The sequence below is a fragment of the Marmota monax genome, unplaced genomic scaffold, assembly GCF_021218885.2.
Source record: "Marmota monax isolate L192 unplaced genomic scaffold, Marmota_monax_Labrador192_F-V1.1 WCK01_AAM20220418_F8-fsc00082, whole genome shotgun sequence".
Lineage (NCBI taxonomy): Eukaryota > Metazoa > Chordata > Mammalia > Rodentia > Sciuridae > Marmota > Marmota monax.
This window is the reverse complement of record NW_026695207.1, coordinates 4,540,161-4,560,566: the sequence shown is the minus strand read 5'-3', so window position 1 is coordinate 4,560,566 and position 20,406 is coordinate 4,540,161. Positions and strand designations below refer to the sequence as shown.

Below are 20,406 nucleotides of genomic sequence, written 5' to 3'. Positions count from 1 at the left end.
GAATGCGTGAAGCACTGGGTTCGATTCTCAGCACCACGTAAAAATGAAAAAATAAAGATGTTGTGTCCACCTAAAACTAAGAAATAAATATTTTTAAAAAAGAGTACAAGTAACAATAAATGTTGCATATATATTTATATATATATAAATATGTAATATATGTATCATTCTATATGTATACATAAAAAGCACTCTTGTTCTATTTTAAGCTGAAAAGTGATTCCTTATATGAATGTTATTATAGTTAAACTAAGCCCTGATGGACATTTAGGTTGTTTCCAACCTTTTATTATTAAAAAAAATTGCAATGAATAGCTTCATGTATCATTTAACAGATAAGAGTATATTTTACAATAAGTGCCTAGAAGCAAGTCAAATGATGAAACTGCAAATTAGCACAACCACTCTGGAAAGCAGTATGGAGAGACCTTGGAAAACTTGGAATGGAACCACCATTTGACCCAGTTATCCCGCTCCTCGACCTATGCCCAAAGGACTTCAAATCAGCATACTACAGTGACACAGCTACATCAATGTTTATAGCATTCAGTGCACAATAGCTAAGCTGTGGAACCAATCTAGGTGCTCTTCAACAGATGCATGGGTGAAGATACACAATGGTATAGATACACAATGGAATATCACTCAGGTATAAAGAAGAATGAAATTACAACATTTGCCAGTAAATGGATAGAACTGGAGACTATCATGCTAAGTTAAATAAGCCAGTCCCCCCAAACCAAAGACCAAATATTCTCTGTGATATGTGGATGCTAACTCATAACAAGGGAGGGTAGGGAGCAGAAGCATAGAAGTTCATTGGATTAGACAAAGGGGAATGAACGAGACATCACTTTCCTACGCTCATCTATGAATACATGACCAGTATAAGTCCACATCATGTACAACCACAAGAGCAGGATCCTAATTGGAACGGGTTGCACTCCATGTATTTATAATATGTCAAAATACACCCTACTGTCATGTGTATCTTAAAAACAAAAACCCCAACCCCTAGTACAAAAAAAAGGCTAGGGGGTTTATTTGGGTGGGGGGGAAGGTGGTTATATCCACTACATTGTAACTACCCATCACTCCTGTGGACGTGGCCAGGTAGCAACATCACATCGACAGCAGTGGGCACCACCCAGCAAGGCTGCCCAGAGGCACCTGGCGAAAGCCTTGCTGCGGCTTGTGCAATGGATCTTCGCGTTCGAGGGGGGCCCTGGTTCCACCGGCCTGCCTTCCTTCAGGAGCGCCAGTCCTCTCTGCACCTTCAGACTGGACCGATGTTTCTGAAAACATTTTTCAACTGACTCAAGTTGTTGATTTTTCTCTTCATAATTGCTGTCTTTTTTATTAGAAACCTACAACCAGGTGATTTAAAAAAAAAAAAAAAAAAGATAAGCACTAATAGCAACAGACACACAGGACACTGCTGTCTCCTCCTCCTTCCAGGGCCTCACTCCCCTCCCCTCCCCTCCCCTCCGCTCCTCTCCTCTCCCTTCTCTCCTCTCCATCTCTCTTCCCGACTCACAAAGTGCCCAGTGCCCAGCTGCAGGATTGTCACTGAGCTGAGGAACTGGCAGGGTTTGTTCTGCCACCTGGGATGTGGACAAGCACTGATGGGAGACAGAGGTTTTGTTTTTGTTTTTTACTTATATAGAAAAATCAAATAGTCAGACGGTTAAAGCTTTCAAAATTAATTACGGGTTTAAGATTAGTTTTTATCTTTGAAGTAATTTTAAATGGAACCACTTGAACTTGCCACTCCTGTGTCACGGATGCTCTGATACCACTGGCGTGCTGAGTTTTAACCTGGTGCATGAATCAGTGATGGAGTGGTGTTATCTTCCTCTTACAGAAGGAGCACTCTTCTCTCAGTCTGGAGCTGCAGGCTCTAATCTTGGAGTGACTTTGCTACCTGTGATATTAATCTTGCAGTGACTGCGCCTCCCCTGCCCTCTGGCTCTGCTGGCTCCATGCAGCCCAGGGCCAGGCACAGCCGTCTTCCTTCCCTCCTCCATGGGGACAGTGCTGCTGAACTCGGGGTCAGGAGGGGTGTGGCCTCGCTGCTCCACAGAGGCAATGTCATCTCGTCGATTTCAATGTGAACTGAAAACCATGAGCACTTCTCTTGGGAAGGAGCAGCTGGAATCTCTGGCCCAAGTGGGGACAGGTGGGGTTCCACAGGAATCGTGTCATCTCTGTGGAAAGCTGGATGACCTCTAACATGCCCTCGTGAACAAGCCTGAGGTTCCAGGCCCAGGTGCATTGCAGTCACAGCACAGAGTGTCACAGGAGTGACAAGGTGCTGAGCCCCTGGGGCCTCCAGCTGCACTTTGCACCTGAGACTGACTCTTCTGAGCAGGAGCTATGAAAAGCACCTGTTGCAGGAGAGGTCAGAGTTGAGTGCCTCAGAAGATGAATAGGTGCACTGAATGTCCACAGAGCACAACTCCCTCTTAAGTTGGTCTTCTCCGTGTCTTCCCGGGGTGTGCTCTCCCTGGGGATGAGAGGGAGAAGCAGCAGCACTGTTGTTCTGAGCGTCCACTTGCGAGTGGGGATGTTAGCGTGTGCGCATTTTACAAATACGCAATTTGCCAATACATAGCGGTGGGACGATCCACTTGCTCACCCGTGACTCACACGAATTATTTATTTATGTATTTTAAAAATGTTTAGTGGTGCCGAGGAGGACAGTGTGTGAAGTATGGTGACGAAGGCCCCAGGCCCACCCATGGACATTGGTCGGACTGGTCTTCCTGGTCCCCCTGCTCCAGGACCTGCGGGGGAGGAGTGTCTCACAGAGACCGCCTCTGCACCAATCCCAGGTACGTCCCTCGCTCCATGGGCCCTCCCAACAGCCTGCCAGTGACTATGTACTTTGCATAACGTTGTACAAGACACTGAGCACAAAAAAACATTTTACTCAAGAATTGCTTAAATGAGTATCTCTGAGACAATGTCAGATGCCGATAACTCCCTGACCCTAGCAAAAAGCAACAGACTCAGAAATTGGGATTTAACCACGGGTACTTGAAATGCTAAGGGTCTGCTTAAACAGCTAAATTGTAAGAGAAATATGTAGAACCCGAGGGAATAAGAAGCCCTAAGAACAACTCTTCCATGCAAAAAGATAAAACAAACAAAAAATATTGGTTTTCCATCAAATGCCTTCACCTTTACCACAAGAGATTTAACCATGGACTTGGGTAGAAGATAGGCAGAGAGAGGCACTTCCCACATGGGATAGTTTCAAATCCTCCTCTTGCTCCTGGTTGAAGACCCCAGTGGCCGTACTCTTCTGCTCCTCCTGTCCGCGAAGCCTGAGGCGGGTATGACCTGTCCACTGTCCTCCCAGGCCCTGGCTCCCAGGTTGCTCGCACCTGCCCCGGGGCCGGTGGTGCCCTTCACCGGGCCCTGCATGCTGCCTTGTCACAGAGAGGCTGGCCCTGGGAAAGCCGCCCCTCCCGAGCGGCTCCCCCCGGGGGACTGGACGTGGAGCAGCTTCTCAAATGGGAGGTTCCTAACTGGGGGCTTCACATTCCAGACCATCGCACGGAGGGAAGTTTTGTGAGGGCCCGACCCGCACCGTGAAGCTCTGCAACAGTCAGCCATGTCCCCAGGACAGCGTGGACTTCCGCGCCGCCCAGTGTGCTGCGTACAACAGCCAGCGCTTCCGGGGCTGGCACTACAAGTGGAAGCCTTACACCCAGGTGGCAGGTAAGCCCGAGCCCGCCCTTGGGCACAGCCCTGGCTTTGTGACCTTTGCTTTCCAATTGTGTGACTGGCAGCGCGGTTGCCAAACTACTACGTTAACACCGCCCTGTGGGGTCGGCTCCGCTGCTCACTCTAATGAGGGCTGGTGTAGTTTGGCCTGTCCCACCACCTTGGCATCTCATCCACATGTGGCTAGCTGTGTGGTCAGCAATCCATAGGCCAGACAGAGAGCAGGGGCATAATGCAAGGAAATTTGTTAAAGAAATAATAAGAAATTCAAAGCTGATGGTATATTAAAAATGAATCAATTTCAAAAAATATGAGTCCCAGTATTTGATGGCAATGTTATTAGAAACATATAACCCATTGAATATTTAGAATTATTAAAGAATGGAAGAAAAACTGTAGGAGATTTTAGAACATTAGATAATTTTCAAATATACTATATTCAGGAAGTGTAGCTCAAGTGGCGTAGTTGGGAGAAACCTAAAGCACAGTTAGTCACCTCATTCTTTGAAATGGGAACACTGTCCAGACAGACACGGAGACCCTGGGAAACACATGCATTGGGATATCCCACCTGGGGTTCCCAGTCATTGATTCATTGTGACTGGGAGGCAGTGCACGGGGGCAGTAAATGCAGGGTGGGAGATGGCAGGCCACTCCTACATGACACCTTTGGTTGTGCTCTTCCCCACACCCTGCACGAATGAGGCCAGGCAGGAGGAGGAGCCAGCCAAGGTCAGGAGAGACCAGAGGAATGAACTTTGAAATAGGGGTCAGAAATGTGTGTGCTACTCGTGATTTTGCTAGCCTTCAGTGAATAAATCAGTTACTCATGGAAGCACATACCAAGTCATAAATTAGTCACCGCTGGAAGCACACACTAAATTTGATTCTTGAAATCATTCTGTGGGGCCACTTACCCTGATCAGGAGGGAAATGACCTGTGGATGAGTCTTGGGCCTATGGAAATTGCCAAGGTGGACAGCTTTCATCCCCAACTGTTCCTTCCTTATCAGAAAGAGAACACAGAGATAAAGGCTTTTACAAAAGCCATGTTAACTAGATCAGCCACAAGACCTTGAAGTGGATTCCTGGGGCCAGACGTGAACTTCCTATATTCTCTATACACCAGTCACTATTCTTGAGAACCCATTACCTTTGTAGAAATTGTTGCTTTCTGGAGAATTCTATTAAAAGTGATCCCTTTTATGTTTAAAAACTGTATATATTTCATCAAGTGTGTTAAGAAGTTTGATGGCTCTCTTAATTATTTTATTACATTTTATTTGTAAGAGTTTTGCACATGCTACACATGGCAGTGGCCTTTGTGCACTCCTGAAAGAGTAGAGAGTTGTGTGGCGAAACATAATGTCAGAGTTAAGTCAACAAATATTTATTGAATGCCTACTATGTGCCAACCACTGTGTAAAGAACAGGGGCAGTAGGGAACCCTGGAGTGAAAGAGAATAGTGAAGCCTAGAAATAACCCCAAAAAGTGTAAAGAAAAAGTAAAGGCCAAGGAGGCCACCCTGGGAAAATGTTATTGCCATGTGTCACTGTGGGAGGTATTTTAAGGGGAAATCGAGATCTATCTGAAATTCAGAGCAAAATGATCCGAGCTTAAGTATCTCTCTTATTTGTGTTTGTGTGTGTATTTCTTTTTAAGATCAGGACTTATGCAAACTCTACTGTATCGCAGAAGGATTTGATTTCTTCTTTTCTTTGTCAAATAAAGTGAAAGATGGGACTCCATGCTCGGAGGATAGCCGTAATGTTTGTGTAGATGGGATATGTGAGGTAATGATGATTGCTTATTCATTCAACAAATGTCTCCAGACAGTCCGCTTTGAGGCAGGCATGCTGGGGGCTAGAGAGGCCCTGGAAGAGGAGCCCCTCCCTCCCAGTCACAGCCAGTGATCACGGAGGAGTGAGCAGAGCTGGAGAGGGGGAGCCTTCCCTTCTTAGATGTGGGTCTGTCTGAGACATCCGGGGGGCCAGGAGGAGGGGGCATCCGCATCCCAGCCAGGTCTGAGAGGAGAGTGGTAGAGGGTCGCTGAGTGGGCTGCCAGGTAATGTCAGAAAGCCGGGGTGGACGGGAGCTGGTGTAGTCGTCAGGGCTGGGGGGACACTGAGGAAGGGGACAGGGAGCAATGTTTCTCCAGGGAACTGCCTGCCAGGATGAAGATTGGCATTTCCATCCTCAAGCCTGGCTGAGGCGGATTGGGGACAGTGGAGCTGTAGGAAGAGGTGGCAGGTCTGGGCAGTAGTGGGACAGTCAGTGGGGACGTGGACAGCAGGGAAGTTGGGGCCGTGCAGCAGCTCCTGCAGGACAGTGGTTTCTTCAAGGTGCAGCAACCCAGGCTCCGCAGGGGAGGGCAGAAGGAAAGGGAAGGGGGAGACAGGCGGGAGGAGGTGGCAGCCAGGGGAACAGCTAGTGGGGGACTTGTCATTCACAGAGATAAGGGTGGAAAGGATTCTGTTACCAATAAAGTGGAAGTGCTGCTGGCCAGACCCCATCTAGCACCGATGGAGGTCATTTGGTATGCATATCCTGTGGAGTCCAAGCCTCACTCCGGGCTGTGCAGGTCCCCCACGGAGGTCCTTGGGGAAATCCTTCCAGAGGCAGGAAAAGCAGGTGGGGTGTTCCAGGAACCTCTTTCTTCTGCAAAATGCTCAATTTTGTCTAATTATTAGTTGATTTGTTCAATATGACATTATTTTAATTACTTATTAAGCAAACTTAAACATGAAATACCTATAGTGTCACAATCCTTTGCTTGTAACTCTGACATCTAAAAAGCTAGAAAGCTGAAATCCAAAGAACCGTGAAAGGGCTTTAGGACCTGTACTTGTTTGGTGGCAAAATCTGCCCTGAACTAACGTGTGAATGTCAATTTTCCGTTTTTATCCCACTCAGTGTAATGACTTTGTGGTGGAGACATTAATGTGTTAGGTGTGGGGTGCTCCCCAGGCCTTGCTGGGTCTCCCATGTGCATCTCAGGTGTGGCACCCTTCACCTTTCCAAAGTTCACACTCTGAGTTCTGAAATCTGACCCCAGGGATTTCAAGCAATTGTGGGCTATAGTTATTTGGATTTTTAAAAACATGTAGATCCTATTTTCCTTGGTAGGATAAAAGAAATAAGCATCATAGAAAGTAGAGCTCCTGAAATTCCAAGGCACTGCACACATACACCCTTTCTAATCGATCACAGGGGAGAATTTCCTCGTGGCAGCTGTCATTTCTGCCACGGCACCTGGCAGCTCAGAAGCACACGGGTGCATTCCAGTGGAGCTCACGTGGACCATTGTTTGTCATTGTGCCAAGGTCTTTATGGGTCTGAAACTCACCCACGTTTCCAACATGAACACCCAAGGTCTGATTTGGGCTCAAGGTACTCCTGCTGGGGAGCAGCACTGTAGCGTTTCACAACTTAAGGTTTCTCAAGAGTAGAGCCATAGTCTCTCTCGCTGTGCACATATTGGGTATCCAACAAATATTTGTTAACTACCCAGTGTTGGTGAGATTTTCACCTACGCTGGCGAAGAGGTTGCTTGCATGAGACTAATGATGGTATTGCTTGTATCATCCTTTCTTTCATGAATGACATGTGACCTGGTGGGTCCTCCAGAGAGTGGGCTGTGACAACATCCTTGGATCTGATGCTGCTGAGGACTCCTGCGGGGTGTGCAAGGGAAATAACTCAGACTGCACGACCCACAGAGGCGTCTACACCACACACCACCACACCAACCGTGAGTGTCCCAGCGCTGCTTGCAGGTCTCCAGCAAGGGGGATTGGAGGAGCTCCCGGGGGGAGGAGGGAGGCAGAGTGAAAACAGCAGGCGCTCAGAGTGCCAACAGCTTGCTTCTCAAGCCTTTGGTGTTGATGAGAAGTGGTTGCTAGTCTACTTGAGTTTAAGTAGGGTTCTTAGGAGGGTGAAAATCACAGGAGCCCTGCTCACTCCATGAAAACATTGTGTATCAATTTCCAAATCGAGTTCCATTTGATGGCTGACACAGATCTTCTACGGGTCCTAGTGGGTTCTGAAGTCTGTGGAGAAGCTGCACTAGTCAGATGCCCTGTCCTCTTTGGTCATGCAGAGTATTACCACGTGGTCACCCTTCCTCCTGGAGCCCGGAGCATTCGCATCTATGAAATGAACACATCCACCTCCTACATCTGTGTGCGCAACGCCCTCAAGAGGTACTACCTGAACGGACACTGGACTGTGGACTGGCCCGGACGATACGAATTTGCAGGCACTACCTTCCGCTACAGGCGGTCCTACAAGGAGCCCGAGAGCCTGACCGCTGCCGGACCAACCAACGAAACGCTGATGGTGGAGGTAGAGCAGCCTGGTGGTTTGGGGGCTCGGGCTTGGTGGTCACTGGGTGTGTTCATAGGTCACAGCAGTTGGCCTACTTGTAACTATGGGGCAGAATGTGCAGTTAAGAGTGATTCATGTGCAGCTGCAGGGGCTGTAGACTGGCTTTTGCCTCCTGTCTTTTCTTGGTGTGTGATGAGGGGAACACACGATTCCATCTTTGGTCTTTATCCGTTGATTTTTATAAATCTCCACTTCTCTCCTGTATACTCAATGGCTGTGAGAAGAGCCCATTCTGGGAGTGGGGAGCTTTCGATGCCTATGTTTGGAGACATCAGCCTTCTGCTGCCATGTGCTATGTGACCTCCAGTGTCACAGCATTGACCCTCACTGGCCACACCTGGGCTGTCGCACTGGCCTGGTGTGCATGTGGGTCTCCTCCTGACCAAGCCCTTGCCTTTTCCGCCATGAGCGTGTAGTCACTTGATACTGTCAGGCTTCTTCTGGCAACCAAATGTACCCCAGAGGCCCAGGCAGAGGGCAGCACACACTGTGGATGTACTAGATTCCGCCTGTTTCACGTTTCTGTGAAGTTCAGGAAGAGCTCTGGGTTCAGAAGTTGCCTGTGAACCCACACCTCACCGTGGAGGTGGCTGCTAACCAGATGCCCCTACCCACTCTCTGGCCTGGCAGCCCCATCCCCTCCTCTGTGTCAGCCTGGGAGATGCTTCCCCAGGAGGTCTGGGCATGGCCCAGGGTGCTACTGCGTCTCCACAGGCCACCTCCATCTCCCCAGCCCCCAGCCTTCTGCCCACTGTACAGGTCCTCATCCTGGATTCTTTGCTTGCTCTTTCTCTCCCATCATTTAAGCTTTTAACTTTAATGACCTCCACAAAAGACAGATAATTCAAGGTGGAAAAAAATGGGGTTCTCAGGAAGCTGCTCTCCATGGAAGAGGGTCTGGAGAGCATCTCTGTCGCTCGTTCAACGTGACCACCTGCTGCAGCTTGCTCCTGTCCCATACACCTGCACCAGCTAGGACCCCTGCTGTGTCCTCAGGGAGAGAAAGAGACTCCAGGGCAGTGAGGCAGGGGCAAGGGTCTCTATCCACATTTAATGTCAAGGGGAGCAAAAATGTAGAATTTGTGTCAGCAAATGAAAGATGAGGTTTCCAACATCTCTGCTTACTGAGATGCAAGGGTCTGGTCTATGTTGAGGGCTACGATTAGGTCTCAGGTAGGAAGTGCACGATCCAGATCCAATTCCATCACCAGGCACCACTCACTGGGCCTGAGTAAGCTGCTTTGCTAATGAAACCTGTCCCTCCTGGACTAAAGGGCCCTTGCCAGCACGTAGAAGTCCCTGAGCTTCGCGGGGCAGGGAGTGCTTCCACCTGACTGTCCAGGCGTGGGCCTGGCCATCTTTACCTCAGTGTCCTGGTCATCTCCGACCCTGGAGGAAGTGAGACTCCTTTTTCAGTATCATTTTCTGGCTCACTGCAATGAAGAGGACCCACAGGGAATCCCAAAGAAGCATCAAGGGACATGCCCTCGATGTCCTGCAGACACTTGAAAATTTGTACAGAGTAATACGTGACACAGGCAGCAGAGTGGAATGTTTAATTTTCCTAGTTGTGTTTGAGTCTACTTGAGTCTTATCCCTGTTAGGAAACTCATGTTCATTTCAAAGGATGGGTCTGTTTTACCATTCTATCCAACTTCTCGTTGATTCCATCCATGTTTTAAGTGGTTTAAAGCAACTAATCAGTGTGTAGCTATTCATTTCCCTTTAATTAATTTTATTTTCCTCGTTCTTCTTTCGTAGCTCCTGTTCCAGGGAAGAAACCCAGGCATTTCCTGGGAATACTCAGTGCCCCGGTTGGGAGCTGAGAAGAAACCCATCGCTCAGCCCAGCTACACATGGGCCATCGTGCGGTCTGAGTGCTCCGTCTCCTGTGGAGGGGGTAGGTTTCCTCTGGCGGCTCCTGGAGGTGGGGACATTGGTGCCCCGTGCATCAGGCCCTGGGTCACCCTGACTGGGTCCTCATCAGGTCCCAGTAAGTAAACCAGGGCTTATCCCACTGAGCAATCAATCATTCCAAGTGACAGAGAAGGGAAGATGGCCCTGTCACTGGTAAGCCCCAGCCGTCATGTCTCTTTGCCTGCCTCAGTGTGGAGCCATGAGGACGTCATCTGGTGCATTGTAAGATGTTTTTAAGGATAATGTCGTTACTCAAATATCATTCAAATGTAAGTGACTGTGATTATTAGGTATGTCTGTGACAAGAAGCAGAATTGAGCATGGAAAACACAGTGATGGAGAGTTTTTCTTGTAAGTCGACCTCGTGTTAGACTTCAATTTACTGGAAGAAAACTTGCTTTCAAGTCATAGACTCAAATCCACCCAGGAATCATATGAATCTGATAAAAGTTGAAGTGAGGATGCTATGAAAGGACATGTCAAAAAGATCTTCACGTGACAACCGATGGCTTTGCTGTCTTAACAACATACAAACGTTAAGCCCGTGCTTTCCCTGATAAAATCAATTCCACTGAAACAGTTTTTTTTTAAAGAGCCAATGTGCCCTGAGGAAGGGTGGGAGTAAATTTGTAAATATTTGCAAATTTAGAATAAAACACAGGCTCTGACATTTATAAGAGACACGTTTCCACCTGAACAAATGGATCTTGGCTTGGTGCATTCTCAGGTTTAGTAGTCAAGAAATTAGACAAGACTGTGTTTCAATATGAGAGAATGGCGTGAATAAAGAAAAATCAAAATTTGTATTCATATATTCACAATAGTCACTCTAAATACATGAGATAGAGGGAAAACCAAAAGATAAAGGAAACCACACTAATCTGAAAAGCTAACACTTGATGTATGTTAATTCTTCCCATTTTAAACCAAACAGAAAATATTCCAATCTTAAAGCCCAGAGCCTAGACACCAGGAGCTTTCTATGCAGAAATGTGGGTCCTTTCTGTGCAGAAAGACAGCAAGCAGGTAGCTCTTCAGCAGCAGAGAGAAGCACAAGGAAGCCCTGCATAGGCGATGGCCCCAGGGAGCCGCCATTTGTCCACCTAAGGAAAAGAGGAGCAAAGCAGCTCCGGCTGGGCGCTGGCTGGGCGCTGGCTGCGTGCTGTTTGGCAGCCAAGGGCCCACACAAGAGCCAACACCATGCTGTTTGAACTTCCAGCCTCCCAAACTGCGAGCCAAAGAAACTGCTTTTCTCTATAAAGTATTCTGCCTCGGGTATGCCGTTGAAACACTGAGAAAACAGACTAATTCAATATCCCTTTGCCATTTTTGATAGGTTGATGCTGTTGGGGAAGTCAGGCACTTGGTCAGTTCCTTGTTAAGCATAGTGTCTGCTTCTGATCAGACAGGGGACGATGTCACAGCCATCTATAAGTGACCCTTGTCACCATCCTCTATGCTCTGGTCCTGTGAGGAGAGCCATCGTGTCTGGAGAAGCTGTCACCTAAGAACACAGGAACCTTCAGAATCTGAACACCTCGCAGGATCTTATGCTAGTTTCTCAGAGAGGTCCTTCCTCTTCTGATTCTGAGACTCTCTAAGGCTCCTGCGCTGCGCTCCGTCGGTGCATCCAGCACTCAGAGAGAGGCAGTGCCCCTTGCCCTAGGACGCACACGACTATTTGTGGAACCATCTCCACTGCCCCGCGTGGTTTTGCTTAGAAGGATAGCGCTTTGGGCAACAGCTGGAATTCATTCTGTAGTTAGAATTATTGAAAATTAGAGATTCTTTGATAAAATCATAGTCTTTAAGAATGAATAGCCCTCTTTCAAGTACTTTGGCAAAATATGGAGATTTTAAGTGATTTTCAAGGAACAGGCCAAAGCTGATTTCTATAGAAAGATAAAAGTAGTTGCTGAGCACATTGCTCATTAAACTCACCTCCTTCCATGGCCAGCATTCATCTCGACACAGCTAATGGATCCTTCTTTCTGAATTTCTTATTTTGTACTTTGAATTTTATAGCCTTCTCCTCTTATCTATTACTATGGGTCATCTTAGAAAACTGGCCAGCATTCATCTCACATTTCCATGGACTATGCGATTTTTCTCTCTGACAAAGTGGCCATATGCAATGATGAGAAATTGCTTCACAGATGTGCTGTTGGGCAGAGAAATAAAACCCCAGTTTCTCTAAATGTTCAGCCAGATGACTAAGGAGACCCCACTCCACCAAGTGGGACTCATCGGACAGCACGATTATCCACACATGGGGTAAAAACAGGTCGTGGAGAAGCCAAATGCCACTGGACACGTGGCTGTCTACACACAATTTTGTCTCCTCAGAAAAGACATTTGAAAACAGAGAAAGAAATAATTTAAATTCATTATATGTCTTTTATTGTTTATATGGCATATTAGTCAGGATTCTCCAGAGAAGTTTAACCACAAGCTGAGATGTGACCACATATATAGCCACGTGTACATGTATCAGATATGTGTTTATATGTGTTCTACTGACAGATTGGCTCATACCATCATGGAGGGTGTGAGCCTCCATGCTGTCCCCAAGCCAGGGACCAGGAAGACCAGTGTAAGGGAGGAGAGGAAGGGAGAATGGTGTAGCCAGCCACGTCTGACACCCAAGGGCGGGAACCCTAATGCCACGCCCAAGGCCTCAGTACTCATGTCTAGGTGCACACAGAGCCGAGGATCTTGAGTATGCAAATCACAGGCGCATCAGAGCTACAGTCTCTGATTAAGGCCCCCGGAAGTCCCCGACAAAAAGACACCATGCAAGAACTCAAGTGTGGGTTTTTGTGCTTAAGTTTTAGTCCTTGTCATTTCTGCTGCAGATGAGGTTACAGGTGGCTAGCACACGGGGAAGCGTGGTGTCTGATGGGCAGTGGAAAGGCACGAGGAGCTCCTTCAGAGGGTCAGAAAGGAAATCCTGGTCTGACAGGAGTCAGAGGAAAATTGAGGGAGAGAGTCAGGGATTGTCGAAGCACCAGATGCTCCTCCTGGGCAGACCTAGGAGCCCCGACTGAGGCCCGCCTGTTCCCCTGTGGCACTGGACTAACTGGAAAAACCATCTCTTGAAGCATAACCCTCACCTGCACCCTGAAGTCACTCCAGAGCTCAGGAGTAAACATCTGGGCACAGGCGAGGGAGTGGGACCCAGAGCCTGACTTCCCCTCTGCCTTCTGCCAAAGGAGGAATTTAAGCAGGTTTGTTTCAGTTTCTTCAGTGTGATGTGTGCCAGGCACAGAGAAGTTGTTCTGCAGACATGTCAATTAACAGTGCAATACGGTTCAATATAGCAGTCAGCTCTTCCTTCCCCTGCCCTGTGGGGCCTTCCCATGTTGGGTTCCTGGGGACAGGTGAGCAGGAGAGAAGGAGAGGCCAGAGCAGACTCCAAAGTCCTGCAGACAAGAGGAGCATGTGGATAAGTGAGGTCCCTGCTCTCTTGCTGGATGCCCCAGACTCCCTGAGCTGGGCCTGCACAGACAGGAAGTCCACTTCCATGGGGGCCCAGTTGGGCATGTCGGGATTATTTTTCATTATAAATGTCAAAAATAAATAAAAATAGAGAAGGCAAATGCCCCTCACTCCATGGCTCCTCGACCTGATGCCGTGGTAGGGTGTGTGTATTCCACATGCCTGGGCCCCTTCACAACGGTCCTTGGAGATCAGCCTAGTTTCTCCTATGCCAGTGGATTTTTACTGCCAGTTCACTGGCATATTTAAGCATTATTTAAGCATTATTCACAGTGAATAGACTGTAAAAATATTCTCAGAATTGTCTTAGAAATTGCAAATGTTGACTCCACTTGGGGGAGTGTTTCCCAGGGGTGATTACCAAAAGTCTAAAGATTTTTCTTTTGGGGAAGAACTTTTCTACATATGGGTGCATAAGTATGCATGTATGTACTTGTATGTGACCCCACACACAATTAGTTTGCTTGTGGACACAAAGGCAGAACAGTAGCATGAGAGCTGAGTGACGGAGTTATAAAGATTCTGATTTTAACTTCATAATCTCAGTGCTGTCAGTTTAAGATCATTTTGTGAGAAATCCTGTGGAAAAGTAACGGCAGGCCCTTAGCATCTAGGAGCCCAGGCCAGCATCAGCATCTCTGAGGGACTTGTTATAAATGCAGATTCTTGGGCCCCGGCCCAGACCTGCTACCCCACAGCCCCAAGGATGGGGCCTAAAGTCGGCTGAGCACCACTGCCTGGTATTCCTATTGTGCACCAAAGCTGGCGAAACCCTGGTGCAGGGGACCCTTGCCACTGGGCTTTTGCTGTGGACTTCTCTCCAAACACGTCATATCTAATGTGCAGTCCCTGCCCTGTTCTCCAGGCAACCCCCAGAAATTTCTGAAATCCCTTGTGTATAGAAATCACCATGGAAAACTATTGTTCTGGAGGAAAATTCTAAAAGAACAACTTTGCTGCACACAGAAGTTTGCATAAATGGCCATCAGAGGATTGCCTCCGGCTGAGACAGAGAAAGTCTAAGGTCTTTGGAAGGTGAGCAAAGATGGGCTCAGTGAGAGCTGGGAGAACAGAAGACCAGGACGTCCCTGGAGAACTCCCAGGACTGGGCCTGGGGAACTAACCCACCCTCCCCGCTGTGATTTTAATCGGGTAATTTTGGAGGAAGAGGAAAACAGTTTCTGTTAACAGAATCCCAAACTCTACTGATCTTAACAGATTAAAGTCCCCACTTTAACAACCCTCGGAAGCAAACTGGAAGCCAGAGCCGTGGTGGAGCAGGGCCACAATGGGTTCCACATGTTGCACAGAGACCCCGTGGAGTCTCCCCTCAGAAGGCCACTCCCATGCCCGGTGCTGGGAAGGCGTGCCAGGCGCACTCAGGGGCTTGCTCCCACCACACTGCCAAGGGGGTGCGCTCTTCCTGGGGCTTCCCTGGGCCTGTCTGCCCAGGAGGCGCTTCTCTCTCCAGACCCAGTTCCCCAGGAGCTCTCCCCATCCCTCCCCAGGATTTCTGCTCAGCACGTGTGCCCTCTCTCTGCCAGGGGCACGCTCCCCTATTTTTTTTTCCAGAAATGTGTGCCTCAGTCTTAAAACAAGCTCTTCTTTCCTCCTCCTCCTCTTTCCTTTTATTTCTTGTTTTTTAACGTGAAACCATTCACAAGAGTCTTCTGCACCTCCTGCTGTGGGCCCCATGCAGGGGCCACCTGCTGGTCCAGAGAGGGAGCCCAAAGAACAGGCATCCACAGGACCTGCCGGTCAGGACCCATCCAGGCACCAAATCCAGGGGCGCTTTCTCACCCTTCTCTCTGCGACCTGCAGGGCTCAACAGCTGATTCTTAGAAACTGTTTCTTCCCTTCATCTCTAGGACCTTCATCTCCACCCATCCACACATGGAATGAAACGGGGCCCTCCTTCCCTCTCTCTGGCCCCCAGCAGAGGTGTGTCCTCACGTCTCTCCTCAACTTACCACCCACGAGCGCTTTCTGCCTCCATCCTTGTTCTCTGCAGCCCGGTGGACACCTCCACTCCTGGACTCCCAGCCCGTCTCAGCCCCAGTGTCAGGCCCTTCACCACAGACCCCTCTGGTCTTTGCAAAGTCAGGCTTGACTCTTTTCAAGTAATCCAAGACTCTCTGGCACTCCATCTTGCTCTGTCTCTAGGTCCCCCCACCCCGACTCCCCACCCCCAGCCTCACTTAGCAGATGACTTCGCGTCTGTTCTCTTCAGCTGTCTAGGTCGTTACACCACAAGCATTTTCCCTTGTAAAGTTCATGACACTTACACTCTTGTCTAATTGTGTAAAACAGTGTTCTCAAAATCATTTAAATTTTACTACTGGTAATGAATAAAATTATTTTCATATCCCTGACCTTACAGAAAATATTCCTGGTGTTCTCAATGATGCCAGTTTCTAGGCTTAAATAAACATATGATATCTGTATATGTACACATAAATATCACACATCTGCACACAGACACAAATTTACTAATATATTGATGTGAGTGAATATTCATTTGTTATATATGGTTCATTAACATTCTTACAAAAATGGAGGCCGAATTTATCACAAGGTAGATTTTATTACATGAATGGCAAAGCTCTTGTTTGCTCCTTTATTCACTGAATTGTGACCTTCATCCTAATATTAGAACCTTCTTACGTTCTTGCTGTGAATCATTGTCTGATGACTTGTGTTTCTCCATGTGCTATTCAATCCCGTCCTCTCTTATTCAACATTTTCACATTTACTCCTTTAAGTATTATTGAGCAGTAGTTTTCTTTCATTTATTAAGATGTACTAAATTTATTTCTTTTGATGTTGGAAACCTTTTTTTTTTAAATTTTTATGCTTTGGAGCAATTTAAGTAACTTTGGTATTATCTATTTCTTAGCAGTTGGTATAATTTATAACTGAAGAATGAGAATCTGTTGCTTTTTCAGGAGGCAGATCTATAATACATTTTAATATTATGAATGGTAACTTTATAAAAATTTTTATCAATTCTGGTGCTATTTTCTTCTAATTAAGAAAACCATCTTTTTAAGGGATGCAAAATTTTATTTTTTATGTTTAAACTGAGTTTCTCACTAGATTATTTTTATTTATTCTACATGTGAACTTTCATTCCCATTTCTAATCTTGTAAGTTTCTACTTATTGCTTCTTTTCTTTTTCCCTCAGTATGTGAGTGACAGTTCAGCCAGGAATGCAGATCCTAACAGGAAGTGTTCAGGCAGGAGGCATTTAATACAGGGGATTGGTTGCTTACTAGATAGAATGAAGGAGTCAAGGTCACAGACAGACAACTCTAGCTCCCAGGGTGGCTCTGGTTTTTGAAGGTCAGAGAAGCTGTAGGGAATTCTAGCCATCACAGGAGCAGGTGATTCCCCGGAAAATGCCTGAGGCCTACTGCAAACATTTTCACCTCCCAAAGCCCGTGTTATGTCCACTGGGGCAAGAGATGTGGTGATTCAACTTCTTACTCTTCTTCCTGCCTGGTCTTGTGCTAGTGCTCCCATTGGTGGGTCCAGCTGATTGCCACATAGACAAGGGATTCAGAAAACAGACGGCCAGTGTCTGCCACTGAGCTGCTAGGAACAGTGTGATGGGCGGGAGTGCCAGGGCTGGGGTTACAGTGTTCGTCTTCAATAGATTGACATCTGCCATCTGTTTCTAATACCCTGGCCTCTGGTTCTCTATCAGTTCCCTCTATCTGCTTCCATGACCTTCCCTTATTGGTTTCACCTATTTCCATTCTTATTTATCCATGTCTGTATTTAAGACCATGAGTTGTCCTCGGAATTTGGCTTTATCCACATCCCACATATTCCTTTTTTGTAACATTTTCATAAGAAAAATTTATTTTAAACCTGCTAACCACCCTCTTTTCAGCTCTATTTCCATTAACCAGTTAAGCTGCCCAGGGTACACAGAGCACTCCACCTTTCTTTCCTTATCTTATACTTTTTTGTTTATCTGCTTACAGTCATTCTAATGTCCTCAACCGAAGATGGTGCTGTCCTCACAAGGGGCATTTGGAAAACTGTGGAGGCATTTCAGCTGTCACTGTGATGGGTGCACTTCAGGCACTAATAGGTAGACCCTGGGATGCTAGAAGCCTTGAGGCATTGTGTCTGAGCTGCACAGCAGAGAATAGTTTTGCCACATGTGCTGTTGTCCCATCAAGAAAAACAAGTCACAGCTAAAAAATAACAGAGTCAGAACATGCACGCCCACTAGACAAAGCCAACATTATCTTTGAGAAATATGTGTGTGTTATACCTATATGCATTCTTACTTGGTTATCACATGAGTTTCCTGCCAGGTAAAAACCCAGGGCCATAGGAGTTTGAACTGATACTAAGGCTATTCAAAGTTAAAGCCAAAAGAATGTCTCCAATAAGAAAGAAAAATACGTATATTAGTCAGTCAGCTTCTGCTTCTGTTTTGGAGTGAAGCACCTTTTCTATTTGCTTAGTTAAGGGGCTATACCTTGCTTGGAATCCTCAGAGATCTTTTTTGAGACTAGAACACAGGTTTGAATTCCACACGTTTCTAATTTCAAAGCAGGAAATCAAACTGAAGGTGTTACTTGTAGACTCACGCCCCCTAAAACAGTGTAGGAATTTGGCTAAAGAATTTTAAAAAGGAACTTTGGCTTGAAACGCAAGTAGAGGAAAAGTTAGCTTTCCTTCTGTGCTCATTAGGGAGACCTCCAACAGTGTTAGAAAAGAGGACAGTTACTCCGTACGCTCCTCCCTTAAATGGGGTCATTATGATTATTACCTTAAGAGAGTCCATAAGATTCTCTGTAGAATAGTTTTAAATAGACATTTGTTTCTTTTTCTAATTTAATAGTTTCTCATTCCTGGTGAGCAAGTAGAAAAGTGAGTTCATAAAACATGATCCAAATTCAATCTCGGTATTGATGCATAGGTGAGTCATACCAAATGTGTCCCAGTTCCTCCTAAGTAATGTATAAAAGAAAGATTACTCCCCTACGTTGATGATTTTTTTGGCAAAGTATTAGTTAACCCCCATTAACTTGTACGAGCTTAGAAGTTACTAAACATTAAAAAATTGGCCAATGACTCACCAAGTACTTATGAATGAGAACAAATTAATCCATGCCAGCTACTGAAATTACAGAAATGAATAACACATGTTCTCTGCCCTCCAGAAACGTGTTCCAGAGGATGACATGTGTTTGTTAGGCCAACCTTGCAAGAATCGGCCTATGATGCATGCCTCGAGCAGCAGAGACATTGCCATTTGGCATTTTGCCGGGATGATGAGCACAGACCCGTGTGGGGCTGACATCGGCTGTTTAACTCTCAACACCCCTGACTCCAACGTAGCAGCAGTCCTCCCCTCTCTGGAAACAGCTGGGTGTCTCCAACTCAGCTCAGTTCCCTGTGGGCTCGCACCCCACCCTAAGGCCTCATGTAATCTCTTACCTCCCAGAGGCCCCACCCCCAGACATATGGCCAGATTAAGTGTCCACCCTCTTGACAGGGATGCCATTTCAGCATGAGTTTGGGTGCAGACATCTGGACCATAGCACCAGGTCCCCACACTTCTGCCCAACTTCACTGCAACGTTGGGGCTTTCACAGTCCTTCCCTCTGGATAATTGGTAGGTGGCTTTATTTGCAGCATGGCTCACAGGACTCAGGACGTGTTCGTTTACTGTCACAGATTATCATGAAGGATAAAGGTGAATGGCATGTTAGGCTCAGGGCCAAGCAGGGACACAGGCTTTTGTCTTGTGGAGCTGGGATGCACCTCCTCCTGGATGATGGATATGTTCACGACTGGGAAACTCTCTGAACCCATCCTTTAGAAGTTTAGTGGAGGTTTACGTAGGTAGGCCTGATCGAGTACTTCATTGGCCACTGGAGATGATCGCAGCCTCCAGCCCCTCTCCCCTCTCTGAGGTTGGCGAGGGCAGGCCAGTGCTCAGGGCTGAGAGTTCCAACCTCCCAATGGTGCCTCAGTCTTTCTGATGGCCAGCTGCCTTCCTGAAGCTATGGGGCCCCCAGTTCCCAGTCACCCCTTCAGCATGCATGTATCTTCCCACACTCCAGAGAGTCCCAGGGTTTGGGGAATTGTGTGTACTACGTGACACCTGGGTAAACTGAGGCATAAAAGTCACAGCTTCTAATATGGCCTAGAGTAGAGGTTCTTAAGGTGGCCCCTGGTCTAGCAGCCTCTGCAGCATCTGGGCTTTGGTTGCAAACTGCAGCTCCTGCAGATCTATGCATCAGAAACCCTGGGTGGCCCAGGCTTTCTGGGTTTTCACTAGCAAGTTCCCCTGGGAGTCTGATGCAGGACCCTCTCCCCACCAAGGGAGTCAGAGAAGGCAGTGCCAGGGTCTTATTCAGAAGGAAAGCCATGTGCCTGGTTAGCCCAGAGGTATGGCAGTGGGGGGTACCTTCCAGGTTCAGAGGACAGCACCTGGGCAGGCCTGGGGAGTCAGAGGATGGGGAAGGCCACAGGTCAGGGTCACAGTGTCACATGGCTGCAAAGGAAGGGTTAAGTAGGATTTAAACAAAGAAAAAAGGCTTTTAATTTGGTAGCAGTAGGAACGTGGCATATGTGTTCACCCATGGACATGAGGGAATTTCCTTTAGAAAGTTGAACCCATCTGGCACAAGCGCAGCCTGACCCTTCTGAGTGGATGGGGCTTCGCTAAGGACTTGAATATGAAGGCATTTGGGTGCTGCGGTGCCCCCAGTGCCTGTCTGTCCCAGGTGTGATGGCACAGCTCCTGTGGCCTGCCAAGGTCTCAGCGTCCCTGAGAATGCTGAATTTCTGGGACATCACTTGCTTTTGCTGTGCTTTCACTTGAGGAGCCCACTGGGCTGTC

General features: G+C 47.3%; 1 protein-coding gene across 2 annotated transcripts in view; it reads left to right on the top strand.

The window, feature by feature from the left end:
• Adamts16 (ADAM metallopeptidase with thrombospondin type 1 motif 16) overlaps positions 1-20,406 on the top strand; it is a 131,290-nt gene that overhangs the window by 70,699 nt on the left and 40,185 nt on the right. For both annotated transcript variants that reach the window (XM_046430335.2, XM_046430334.2), the window contains exons 12-17: positions 2,686-2,834; positions 3,554-3,726; positions 5,396-5,526; positions 7,361-7,484; positions 7,833-8,077; positions 9,881-10,019. In XM_046430335.2, coding sequence (XP_046286291.1) covers positions 2,686-2,834; positions 3,554-3,726; positions 5,396-5,526; positions 7,361-7,484; positions 7,833-8,077; positions 9,881-10,019 — 961 coding nt within the window. The remainder of the gene's footprint in view (positions 1-2,685; positions 2,835-3,553; positions 3,727-5,395; positions 5,527-7,360; positions 7,485-7,832; positions 8,078-9,880; positions 10,020-20,406) is intronic.